The sequence below is a fragment of the Eretmochelys imbricata genome, chromosome 7 (assembly GCF_965152235.1).
Source record: "Eretmochelys imbricata isolate rEreImb1 chromosome 7, rEreImb1.hap1, whole genome shotgun sequence".
Classification (NCBI taxonomy): Eukaryota; Metazoa; Chordata; order Testudines; family Cheloniidae; genus Eretmochelys; species Eretmochelys imbricata.
The window spans coordinates 72412233-72425192 of record NC_135578.1 but is presented as its reverse complement, the minus strand read 5'-3'; the positions used below and the strand labels follow the sequence as shown (position 1 = coordinate 72425192).

General features: G+C 46.8%; 2 protein-coding genes across 8 annotated transcripts in view; one reads left to right on the top strand and one right to left on the bottom strand.

Moving 5' to 3' along the window:
- GLUD1 (glutamate dehydrogenase 1) overlaps positions 1-10244 on the bottom strand; it is a 52727-nt gene extending 42483 nt beyond the window's left edge. The window contains exon 1 of the mRNA XM_077821407.1: positions 9827-10244. Within this exon, the coding sequence (XP_077677533.1) occupies positions 9827-10244 (418 nt within the window). The remainder of the gene's footprint in view (positions 1-9826) is intronic.
- Positions 10100-12960, top strand: part of SHLD2 (shieldin complex subunit 2) — a 77738-nt gene continuing 74877 nt past the window's right edge. For 5 of the 7 annotated variants that reach the window (XR_013346618.1, XM_077821403.1, XM_077821404.1 and 2 more), the window contains exon 1: positions 10632-10672. Coding sequence is in view for 1 of the 7 variants with exons in the window: in XM_077821406.1 (XP_077677532.1) it covers positions 10353-10513 (161 nt within the window). In the remaining 6 variants the exon portion in view is untranslated. Of the gene's footprint in view, positions 10233-10352; positions 10514-10631; positions 10673-12960 lie in introns of those variants that run through there. The other 2 variants (XM_077821402.1, XM_077821406.1) reach the window with 2 other exon arrangements.

Genomic DNA, 12960 nt, shown 5'->3' with positions numbered 1-12960 from the left:
ACTGCCAGCAGCAGAGAGCCAATATTAGCAAACATCTAGTGTCCGATCGTAGAACCCCTGTTGGGGGAAGAGGATAACAGCAGAATGGGGAAGATAACCATAGAGGAATGAGTTATTAGGGTAAGAAACACACTCACATGCAGATACAGGACAGGAGAGAAGGTGAAATCTACTAGCCAGAAGAGAACAGAAAACAGAAGAGATAGAGACTAGAAAGTTTCTCAGCAGAAGTAAGTTCCCCTTGGCAGTCAGTCAAGCTAAGCTGCTCCACAAAGAAATGCAGATTCATCATCCACAGGCTGCAGGAGCAATAATTTAAGGCAGTCATCTGTCTCTAAAATAAGGAATAAGGACTGGGCCATGAATATTTGACCACTGTCTTGTGACATTCCATTTCAAGTTTATTGAAAATCCCTAACATCACAGGACTGCGAACGGTCTGACCAGAGATGCAAAATGTGTATGGAAACCAGAACCCTTAACTCTCAGCTACACTGGAACTAAAATATATGCTTGTTGCATCAGTTTTACACTATTTAAGGTAGCCAATGTGGACAGGGGCCAACCTGTTTCAGACCACATGGTCAATTTGGAGTAATTGACAGTGGATTCCTAAACAGTTAGCATAAACAAGCTTTAAGCTGTTTTTAAAAAGTGTACAATGTAAGCCCCAGTGTAAATGGGGCTCTACAAACATCAGTGAATCCATTCCTTACTACCAAGTAGCTGAGAACCCCACAGCAGACGTTAATATAAAAGAATGCCTTCACTGTCCTTAAGCTTTCAAGCCCCATTAACTCTAGGAAACCGACCTGTTTAACAATTGTTCTCAACTGGATCATGCGAAAAAGGCTTAATTAAACAACTTTGTCCCAACTATGCTATCAGTTACACAATTTTTAGACTGTTAAATAAGGTTATAGATTTTAGTTAGAAAACAACTAGTCTAGGTCTACTTTGCCTTAAAGTCAGTTGTGTTCTGCTGACTCCCATTTCCTGTACCCTATTTGGATTGGTTTAGTTCTCTAGGCAGCTGTCGCTATGATGAGCAACAGCAGCTGTGGTTTCCTGTTAACTCCAGCTCTTAGCACGCAGGTCACCATGTAAGCAAAGGAAGGAAAAATTATTCTTAGTAGCATTTTAGCTACCACTAAGCATCTCTACAGCTTTAGAAAAAGATGAATTTAGGGTAACAAGTAATTAACGTAATAAGCTGCAAAAGTTACACCACAAAAAAAGGGAGAAAAGAAGGACCCTTACTTCTCAGAATTTGTAGAAGTCTTATTCTTCCTTGTGGTCATAGAAACTGGCATGTGTAAGATTTATAAAAGAATGATCTAGGCTGTCTCAAACAGAATATTTCAAGGGACAGCTAACTTGATAAATTAATGGCAGTTTTTGAAGTGTTCCTAGAGTTTATAGAGGAGAGGCACCAAAATGTAAAGAAAGAAAGATTTATGCTGCTGGGTTCCATGTTTGAAACCCCCAAAGTATATAATTAGTATCCTCTTGACTACTTAATCTCTTATAATAGAAGTGCCATGAATGCTTGAGCAAAAATGTCATTTGAGATGCTCTTTAATGGTTTCTGATGGCGAGTGCTTTTAATGATAAATTGCCTGTTTTTCCGAAGGCGCTCAAAACACTTCCCTTCATGTACCACTGAAATGAAGCAGCTGCTCCTTCCCTGAACTATTATTGTGTAGAGTGTACTATTCGTAGTGAATTATGGTACTCAAACGGATCAGATCCATTTTTGTTTTTAAGCCTTTAAAAAAAGGGCCACCAAACAAGTTCTTATCTATATTACCAACACCTTAGACTACTGAATCTAGAAGTATTAAAAAACTTATTTAACTATTTATGCTGCTTATGCCTTACATTTAATTGATTGGACAGCCAAGTCAGTTTCACTTTTGGGTGAAAGACTCAGCACTAGTGTTTGAGTTGCAAATACTGCAGGGATATGTGAGCAAAGCCCACTTCCCACTGGAATACCAAATTATGAAAAGATTTCTATTTGTCTTAGATTTTGTAAATGCATATTTATAAATTTTAAACTTTGAGGTAACTCAAAGTTTGACAGGGTTATTGCAGAACTACTGAATCCAACAGATATCTAGAATATTCTACTTTTAATTTAGGTAACTGTATTAAAGTAAACTGACCCAAGTATGACATTTTAAACCAAAATACATAAGGCATTAAAGACAGTAAATCACCATAAATGAATTAAGGAACTTATATGAAGGAGATGGCAACAAGTGCAAAAGTACCCTGATCTAACGGAATAACATGTACCTAAGATCTTAGAGCCTTTGGTCTATAATCTTCAGACAATATTTAATCCTGATCCTTTTAAATAGCAGCTCTTATCTTTCAGCTTAGTACCTAGTATGACCTGGATTTTCCTCAGTTACACTTAAAATAAAGATGTAAACCCAAATTAGATTACTGTAAGTATTTGCTGAAGCGCACAAATAACCCAATGATACTGGAGTTTAATGTACAATCCTTATGCTAATTATTGATGCCCATGTACTTACTAACAGTACTTTGCATAGAGGTCCAAGACACCTGTTCAAGCATGTTTATTTGGAGATACATTTGGTAAAGCTTGAAATAGGAAAGATTCCTATTTTGCCCCACAGTGAAACCCTTCCTTTCACCAGTGCTCAAAATTTGGGTTCACCAGCTGCAAGTGAAAAGTCTGTTTTGGTGATCGAACAGATCTATGAGCTGTGTGTGTCAGCTAGTACCATTAAAGCCTTCCCAAGAGCACTACTTGCCACGTCTCTCCTTGCAACAACAACTTCTGTTGCAGAGGCCTTAATTTCCCTACCTGGTTCTTGCTGCTTCTGACCATGGTCCAGACTATCTTCTGGCCTCCATAGCCTGGAAAAACCATAGCTAGCAATTTTCATATTTGACAAACAGTTTGCAGTACTAATTTTTGAGCTCTGCTTTCATACACTTAGCTTTTGACTCCAATTTAGTTTATGCAGACATCTAAATGTATAATAAAAGAACCAAGTGTTTTAAACACACAGGCAAGTCCTTAAAAATTAACTTACTGGAATAAGAAAACTTCTCTGGTACTAGAAGGGCCTAAGTCATCAATTTCTGCAGAATGCACGTTTCCTGATCACAAGTATAACTTCCCAAATGTTTATCCAATACAGTACAGTATCTTCCTGAAGCTCCAGACAGTTTCAAAGCTTCTATTGCTACTCAGAATTTTGCTGAGCAGCAGCATATTAGCAAGACTTTGGTTAGACTCACTGCTGCTATGAGCAGCAACAAACAGTAAAGAATCATGTCCATTTCACTACACTGCTGCATGTGAAAGCCAGAAGCAGCAAAAGAGGCAGAGACTGGAGGACTCACAACGTGGAGTATTGGAGACCTGCCATCTCGTCAGGGCAACAAGGCAGCTCTGAGTGAAACTGAGTGAGAAAGGAGAAACGGAAAATTCCTTCATCTTTCTAGCAGTAAAGTGATGGTGCTTGAAGTTTAAGAGATATACTAGACAGAAGCTCACAAAAGTTGAAGCACTCGAAGAAGGGTCATGGGGTAGCACCAATGCAGAAATATCAGCATCATCCCATTCTTTTTCTACAACTCTCAGGAAATGGATTTTTTACCAGGGTTTCTTTCTACCCTTAGCCCTTGCTGGTGCAGATTTCCCCCCCCCCCCCGTCTATCATAGCTACCTGCATAGCGGGTTTAGTCCTCCAGCTACCTGATGCACAGCAATTGTACAAGTCTCATCTTTATCATCTGTTTAAATATGATTTCAGGTACTTGAAGTCATCTGATGAACTATCAATTCCCTGTTACTGTATGCTATTAATTTGGTCTCCCAATAGGTAAATTACCAGTGTTCAGCCTAGATCAAATATGAAACATCCTATACCGCATAAATTAGATTTGTATTACATTAATCTTCAGGTAACAGCTCTCTTCCCTCCCACAAACCCATCTCCTGTTATTCGAACATTGAACAACATGTTCAGAGGTGGGCCACTGACACCAGAAGGGATGGAATGTTGGAACCTGAAAGTTCCACAGCAATTGGAAGTGACAGCTGAAGAGAGGATCTAAAGAAAGTAGAACACTTGCCCCACTGGGGAGAAAAGAGATGGGAAAGTGCACAGGAACCATGAGAGCAACAATGTTGGGAATGGGACAGGAAGGAGGAAGAAAATAAATGAAGAAACCAAGGCAGACAGGAAAGAGACTGAGAAAGACCCTTGGTCTCACTGAACTGAGGGGAATGAGGAGTTTCAACTATCTGGTCCACTGGGAGTAATGGAAATGCTCCAGAGTAAAATGTTTGTGTAAGGCACTGAGTTGAAAAATAAAATAAAATGGGTTTAAGACCTGACAGAATTACAATCAGAACTCAGATATTTAATGGTAAAGAACAGGGGTGGACAAACTTTGTGGCCCGAGGGCCACATCTGGGTATGGAAATTGTATGGCGGACCATGAATGCTCACAAAATTAAGGTTGGGGTGCAGGAGGGGGTGAAGGCTCTGCTGGGGATGCAGGCTCTGGGGTGGGGCCAGAAATGAGGAGTTCAGGGCACGGGAGTGGGCTCCGGGATGGGTCAAGAGGTTGGGGTGTGGGAGGGGGTGAGGGCTCTGGCTGGAGATGCAGGTTCTGGGGTGGGGCTGGGGATAAGGGGTTTGGAATGTAGTAGGGGGGATCCAGGCTGGGACCGAGGCGTTCGGGAGGAGGCTTCAGGCTGGGGCAGGGGACGGGGCATGGAGGTGTGTGACGGCTCCAGCTGGGGGTGCATGCTCTGGCTGGGGCTGAGGGGTTTGGGGTGCAGGAGAGTGTTCTGGGCTGGGATTCGTGGGCAGCAGGGGGATCAGGACTGGGGTAGGGGGCTGGGGCGTGGGAGGGGCTATGGGGTGTAGGCTCCAAGAGGCGCTTACCTCAAGCAGCTCCCGGATGCAGCAGCATGTCCCCCCTCCAGCTTCTAGGTGGAGGCGTGACCAGGCGGCTCTGTGTGCCGCCCAGTCCGCAGGTGCTGCCCCTTCAGCTCCCATTGGCTACAGTTCCTGGCCAATGGGCACTGAGGGGGCAGCATTTGAGACAGGGGCAGTGTGCTGAGCCCCTGGCTGTCCCTATGCATAGGAACTGGAGGGGGGACACGCTGCTGCTTCTGGGAGGTGTGGCATGCGCGTATGGAGCGACCCCCAACCCCGCTCCCCAGCTGGAGCGCAGCAAGCCCCAGACCCCACTCCCCAGCAGGAGCTTGAGGGCCAAATTAAATCAGCTGGCGGGCCGGATGTGGCCCACAGGCCATAGTTTGCCCACCCCTGGTGTAGAAGGTTCAGGCTAAAAAGGTCAATTACCATAGTATGAGACATCCCAACAACCAACCCTCATTACATTTACTTGCAGAGTAAATTGCTACAGAACATTATTAACATTGATGTTAAAGACATTTTCTGGATAATACTGCTAATGGGTTTACAGTAAAAAATCATTATGTTCATAATAACAGCATTTAATAAGTCATGCAGTTTTTTAGGTGAATCTGAAACTGGACTAGCAAAAATTAAATGTTAACATGATGAGTGCAGAGATGTGGCTCTGACCAACAACAGCGGTAACACAAAGAATGGCTTTCTGCACAACTGCAGTATGTTGGATAAGGTAACTTACAGAGCAGGAAAGACAGAGAAGCTATTACCAGAGAAAGCAGCATACTGCCATCTGTACTGCAGGGGAAATCTACACTACAAAATTAAGTCGACCTAAGTTACGTCAATGTACAGTCACTGAACTAATTACATCACTTTTGCATGTCCACACTACACCCCTTGTATCGGTGGTGTCCATCCCCTCCAGGAGTGCTTGCACCGATTTAACTGTCAGTGTGGGGCATTGTGGGACAGCTTCTGAAAGGCATCAACAGTCAATATAAGCAATGCAGTGTCTACACTGACACTGCGTCAGCCTAAAAGTGCTATGCCTCTTGCAGAGGTGGAGTTATTAAGTTGGTGTAGTCGGAGCTACATTTTAGAGTAGATACACCTCTATCCCGATATAACGCACCCCGATATAACAGGGGTTCACATACAACGCAGTAAAGCTCCGACACACTGCTCTGATCAGCGTGTTAAGGGGACCAGGCCGGGCCGGGGCTGAGGGGTTGGATAAGGAGCAGAGAGTCTCGGGGGTGGTCAGGGGCTCCTCCTCCCCCAGAGTCTGGGAGGCAGAAGTGGGGCGGGCACTTTTGGGGGCCCCACAGTGCCAGAGTGGCCTGGGGGATTAACAGGGGGGCCGGGATCAGCCCGCTCCGCTTCCCTCGCCCTGGCCCCAGCCGTGTTGCTCAGGGGAGAGGGCTTGGGGGAAGGGATCCCCCCTGCACCCACCGGTAGCGGCGGAAGCAGAGCAGCCCAGCCCCAGACCGCTCCACTCCGCCACCTCCCAGCCGCGGTGCTCCGCTTCCCACCGCAGGTGAATACGGGAAGCATCCTTTCCCCAACATCCCCGCACTCACTGGCGGCAGGAAGCGGAGCGCCATGGCTGGGAGGTGGCGGAGTGGAGCGGTCTGGGGCCGGGCTGCTCCGCTTCCCGCCGCTGCCAGTGAGTGCCTCTCAGGCGGTGGCGGGAGGGTGGACAGGGGTCGGAGCAGTCAGGGAGCAAGGGGGGCTGGGTAGGGGGTGGGGTCCTGGTGGTGATTAGGGACGGGGGTCTCTGGAGGGGCGGTCAGGGAACAAGGAATGGGGGAGCGGTCCAAAGCAAATTTGATATAACGCGGTCTCACCTATAACGCGGTGAGATTTTTTGTCTCCCTAGGACCGTGTTATATCAGAGTAGAGGTGTACTTACAGAGTTAGGTCAACAAAAGTTGTCTTATGTCGACCTAACTCTGTAGTGTAGGCCAGTGAAGTGGCCCATTAACCCCTTTGCAAACATAGGCAAAAGAGGTGTTAATGAGTTACACACTGTTGTAAGGTTTCAGAGTAACAGCCGTGTTAGTCTGTATTCGCAAAAAGAAAAGGAGTCCTTGTGGCACCTTAGAGACTAACCAATTTATTTGAGCATGAGCTTTCGTGAGCTACAGCTCACTTCACTGTTGTAAGAAGACACAAATCCAGTGTCTTTATTAAGACCAGATTTTAGTGTCCAGCAAAATTATGAATTTAAGCGCCCATGCACATCTTTTGACGTTGTTGTGCACACTTCCTTTGAGGGAGAGGACTGGGTGGGTCCCCATGACTGGGCTCCAGCCCAAGCCTGAATGTCTACACCATAAGTAAAGTGCCCTGTAGCCTAAGCTGTGTGAGCCCAAGTCAGCAGACACATGGGTGCTAAACTGCAGCTAGGGTGACCAGACAGCAAATGTGAAAAATCAGGACAGGGTTGGGGGGGTAATAGAAGCCTATACAAGAAAAAGACCCCAAAATTGGTACTGTCCCTATAAAATCGGGACATCTGATCACCCTAACTGCAGCACTGATATAAAGTTAAAAACTACGCAAACAGTCCAACTTGCAGAGCAAAAAAAAAAACCTCTAAAGTAGATTATCTGTACCAAAAAACAGAAGAAAACTTCCTCTTGAAAGACTGAGGCACTTAAGGAATCCAAATCCTAAGCATAATTCCAATAGTAATACCTAGACACCACCTATACTTAATGATTTATGAGTAAGTGTTCTTAACACTCCCCCAATCTTTTTCTAGCAACTATAGAGATGAGGTCCATTATGACAACATGCAGGGGTGTGTTCTGTACAGTTACAATTTCAGATGTCCGGCAAAGGTAAGGTGTTTAGTTTGAAGTCCTATACACGCCTGTCATGATCTCAGAGTGACTGTTTTGAAAAATTAAGCAGCTAACAGAGTGCACAGTGCTGACTGATCCAGGCCGGAAGCCAGGGTGTCTATCTTTCAAGGGGATATAGTACTGGTTGAGTCCTTAATGGTAGTTGGGAGTCTTGCTTCACAGACTCACAGCCCTGGAGGTATTAGGGATGCATGGTTGTCCATACTGGGTCTTGGGGTGGGACAATCTTTTCAATTCCCTTATAAAAGGTGTGACGTTCTTTTCCTAGAAGACCACTAGTTTTTGGCTTTTTCTGTACATCTACCTAGAAACTTGACCAATTGTCTATTTTCCTGTTCTGGGCTGGAGGGGGATTTTGTATTAAATCAAAGTATGTATTAGCAACAGCCCTTACATTATAATGTTTTCAAGTTATTTATTGTTTTTCCCCAACTTTTCAATTCATAATTAAACAATGCAAGTGTACATAGTTCCTCAAATTTCACAATTCAAGTTGTGAAAGTTTGAGATTTGCTGAGAACTTGGGCTGTTTTGGATCCCTGACGTTAGTATATAACTTTGGGATGTCACGATCAGATCTCCTAAACACACTAGAAAAGTTGTTAAAAGCACCTTAGCATTTTAGGGGTTAAGCGACCATTTAAATATTAACAAGAAATGAAATCCCTCTACTTCCCACCTTCTTTGTAAGCACAGAAATATTGAAAATATGGGAAATAAGGTACTAAAATTATTTTCCCTTGTAGAAGGTGCTTATCAAGCTCTAAGTGCCCCACAGATGTAAGCCAAGTTCCTCCTCTTCTACAAATTGAAGTTTTGTTACAATGCAAGCTGAAAACAGGAAAGTATGTGCTTCAAATGACTTGCAGTTGAATTTATGTAAATACACGTATATTTACACTCTACTGCTAATTGGCAGGCATGTGGCTAGGTTGGGACAGAGATAGGAGTTGACCTCTCTTGCAGAGAATGCATGGACGGATGTAGGGGGTCAGTGGCAAGGAGCTCCCCACCAGCCTTGGAGGGGCTGCAGGGCTATGGATATGCAGTATTGGGAACATGGACTCCTTTTTGGGGTTCAATGTTGGCTATATACGTGTTTCCTAGCTTTCGCAGGGAGCCAACACTAGCTGAGAAACAGAAAAAAGACTCTCATACTCCTTTCACAAGGTACAGTTCCAGCTGTGAAGTATAGGAGGGAATCTCATTACTCTTACAGGTTTCAGAGTGGTAGCCCTGTTAGTCAATATTTTTCACGTTCTCGGTGTATATATATCTTCCTATTGTATTTTCCACTGCATGCATACGATGAAGTGGGTTTTAGCCCACAAAAGCTTATGCCCAAATAAATTTGTTAGTTTCTAAGGTGCCACAATTACTCTTACAGTGGATATATTGCTAGCTGTGTTTGGAACAGGTGATAACTAAGGGGGAATTATAGCTCCTACTCTGCTGAAAGCAGATGGGAGCTCTCCCTATTTGTGGGTCTGGGTAAGCAGTGATTCCCCAATAACTGCCCTTCCCTCCTTGGCTGGTGCAGCAAAAGCTCTCACTCCTGTTTCGCTCTACTTTGATCACTTGTTTGTTGGGTGTAGCGCTGGCTCTGCATGCATGGGACATAAAGAGATTCTCTCCTGCTTTGCAGAAAGTTGGAGGCTACCTATGTATATATGGAAAATGAAGTGTTATCCATCCATGGGGCTAGGGTGTCCCCTTTCCCGCAGGTAGTGCAGTACTGGCAGCGCATATGAGGAGGTCTCACCAACCTTGCAGGGGTTACCCCGGGTATGTATGGCTCTGTCTATGCGTGATCTCATGCGTGGATCTCACTTTGCAGGTTGGCGGGGTGCTAGATGTCTGTATACCAGGGTAGCGGGGCTCGCCCCTCCCTTGCAGCAGGTGCAGGGCCGGCTGCATGAATGGTGAGGGGGGTGCGGAGCCGGCTGTGTGTAGGGTGGAGGCGCAGGGGGCGCGGTGCTGGCTGTGTGTGTGCGCGCACGGAGGTACGGAGCTCACCTCCCTTGCAGGGGGTGCGGTGCTGGCTGTGCTGCGCCCGGTAACCCTCGATCACCTCCCACTCGCCGTTGTCGCGTTTGATGGGGAAGGAGACGCTGAGCACGTGGTTGCAGGGCTTGATGATGCGCAGGATGCCGCGGACGCGGTGGCGCCGCTCCTCGGGGCTCTCCCGCGAGCGCAGCCCCTCCACCAGCTTGTCCTCCACGATGCCGGCGCCGCGGTCGAAGAAGCCCTCCACCATCTTGAAGAAGTTGGGGTCGTCCTCCCGCTCCGCCTCGCTGTAGCGCCGCCGCTGCGGGAGCCCCCCGCTGGGGCCTCCCCACAGGGCTGCCCCTACCGCCGCGCCGGGCTCCGTGCCCGCCAGCACCGAGCCGGCCCCGGCGCGGGACGCCAGCAGTTCCCCGAGGTAACGGTACATGGCGGCAGCTACAGCGGGGCTGGAGGCCGAGCCGGTGCTGACAGCTCTAGCCCTGCGCGGCCCGATGGCACAATAGAGGCGGCCTGCCGCCGCCGCCGCCGCCTTTAAATGGCCCCGGGGGGCGAGGCCGGAGGGGGGCTCGGGGTCACACGCCACCGCCCTGCCGCGCTTGCGCACACGCCTCGCCCGGAACTCCTCCCCTCTCTTGGCTCCGCCGTGAGGAGCTGGGCGCGGTGCCAGGCTTCAGCCCGTCTGCCGGAAGGCCCGAGGTGGGTGTGTGGTGCGCATGCGTGTCGGGATCTAGCCTCGGTCCGTCGTGGCTCTCCGTTCTGGGCGCTGGTGCGGGAGCGCGAACCTAAAGCGCTTCCGCCCGGGCAGGGGGTGCGGAGCGGTCGTTTCTCCCGCTTGCGGGCGCGGGGAGCCCCGCGGTAGGTGGCTGGGGGGGCCCGCGCCTGCGCCGCGTACAGGAGACCCGTCATCCTTCCCCTTCCGCTGCGGGGAGCGGCAGAGCCCCTGACTTCCCCGGGCCCCGCGGGCACTGCCGCCCGCCCCGCTGCACCCACCTTTCCTGTTCCAGCTCCCCGCCCGCCTCCGAGCCATGGCCACGCTGGCTATCCCGGCTGAGCGAGCTGTAGCCCAGTGGCTCTCAACCTTTCTAGACTAGCGTATCCCTTCCAGGAGTCTGATTTGGCTTGCGTACCCAGGTTTACCTCACTTAAAAACTACTTGCTTACAAAATCAGACATAAAAACAAACGTGTCATAGCCCACTATTACTAAAAATTGCTTACGTTCTAATTTTTTACCATATAATCTTGAAATAAATCAATTGAAATATAAATATTGTACTTTTCGGTGTATAGGATATAGAGCAGTATAAACAAGTCATTGTTGAAGTTTTAGTTTGTACTGACTTGGCTAGTCCTTTTAAGTAGGTCTCAGAGTAGCAGCTGTGTTAGTCTGTATTCGCCAAAAGAAAAGGAGTACTAGTGGCACCTTAGACTAACCAATTTATTTGAGCATAAGCTTTCATGAGCTACAGCTTGAAGTGAGCTGTAGCTCACGAAAGCTTATGCTCAAATAAATTGGTTAGTCTCTAAGGTGCCACTAGTACTCCTTTTCTTTTTGCTTTTAAGTAGCCTGTTTTAAAACTAGGCAACTATCTAGAAAAGCAATGATTTTCAACGTACCCCTGGTTGAAAATCATTGCTTTAACCTACAGTGCTGATGGGCTCTGCTGCGTCGCATATCTGGGGTACAGGGACCTTCTACCCTAGGTAACACAGGGCTCAATATGCCACCATTTGTGTCTTAGCTTTGGGCATTCCCTGTTCTGCCTGCCAGGCCTGTCACAAGGTGACACAGAGAGCCTTGTTCTCTGACCCTCTCAGAGCAACGTTCTTGTACGTTTCGATGGGAGCCAAGATTAGAGCAGACATGCATAGCCAGGGAGGAGAGCTGCACAAGTAATCTATTGGTCAGTAAAAAGAAAAGGAGTACTAGTGGCACCTTAGAGACTAACCTACTCTCTAAGGTGCCACTAGTACTCCTTTTCTTTTTGCGAATACAGACTAACACGACTGTTACTCTGAAACCTATTGGTCAGTGTGTGTTGTGTCCCCTTCTGGGCCCAACCCACAGAGGATGTGAATATGATTGTGGTGAAAAACAGTGCACTAACTTCCTTGACAGAGTTAGACAATAGCAGTCTCTTTATCTGTTATTCAAGGATGTCATTTCAGGGGAAAAACTGCTGGTGTATAGAATATATGTGATAAAATTATATCCTGCAAAGTCTTGAGGTGGCAGGGAAGGAAGTAGAGCATATAGATTTATGAAAACTTCACCGAGGGGGGCAACAACTGCCCCCCTGGCCCATAGCAAATGATGCCACTGGTTTTCTGAAAGACTCATTTTTTGTGGGAAAATATTCTTCCTAAATAGGAGCAAGGAGGGAAAGCATAAGTGGAAATATTTATTGTTGAATACAATTTCAGGCTTCCTAACCTGGATGGGATATTTTTTCATTTGTTCTCTAGTTACAGATGAATAAAAGTACTGTTTAGTACAAATCTGGCTAATTTTGGCCAGAGCATACAACCCCCTTGCCAAGCAAACATGCTGCTCTCCAGACAGTGGAAACAGAGACATCTGTCTATCTAGGGTGGATTGGTCTATCTAGATAGATATGCTAATCTCAAAATTCTTCAGGCATGTACAAGATATATGTTGTACATGAATCAAGCCACGATCCCGGGGGGGCTTGAAAAAAATGGGCCAACTGAAGTAAAATAAACCTACCTTTTGACAGGAAGAGAGTTTGACGTCCCCTATATGGGAAACAAATTTCAGGACACAGTCAGAAATAAGATTATTTCCTGGAGGCCAAATCCAAGCACTAATGCTTTGCAAACTGTGTGGACAGACCATCTAGTGCAGGGGTTCTCAGACTGGGGATCGGGAACTTTCGGGGGGTTGTGAGGTTATTACATGGGGGGTCGGGAACTGTCAGCCTCCACCCCAAACCCTGCTTTCCCTCCAGCATTTATAATAGTGTTAAATATATTAAAAAGTGTTTTTAATTTATAAGGGGGGGGTTGCACTCAGAGGCTTCCTATGTGAAAGGGGTCACCACTGATCTAGCTGCTGTGCAGATGTCTGTGATGGAAATACCTCAGGGCTTGTCATCCTTGCAGTTAAATTGAGTTTTTCCCTAA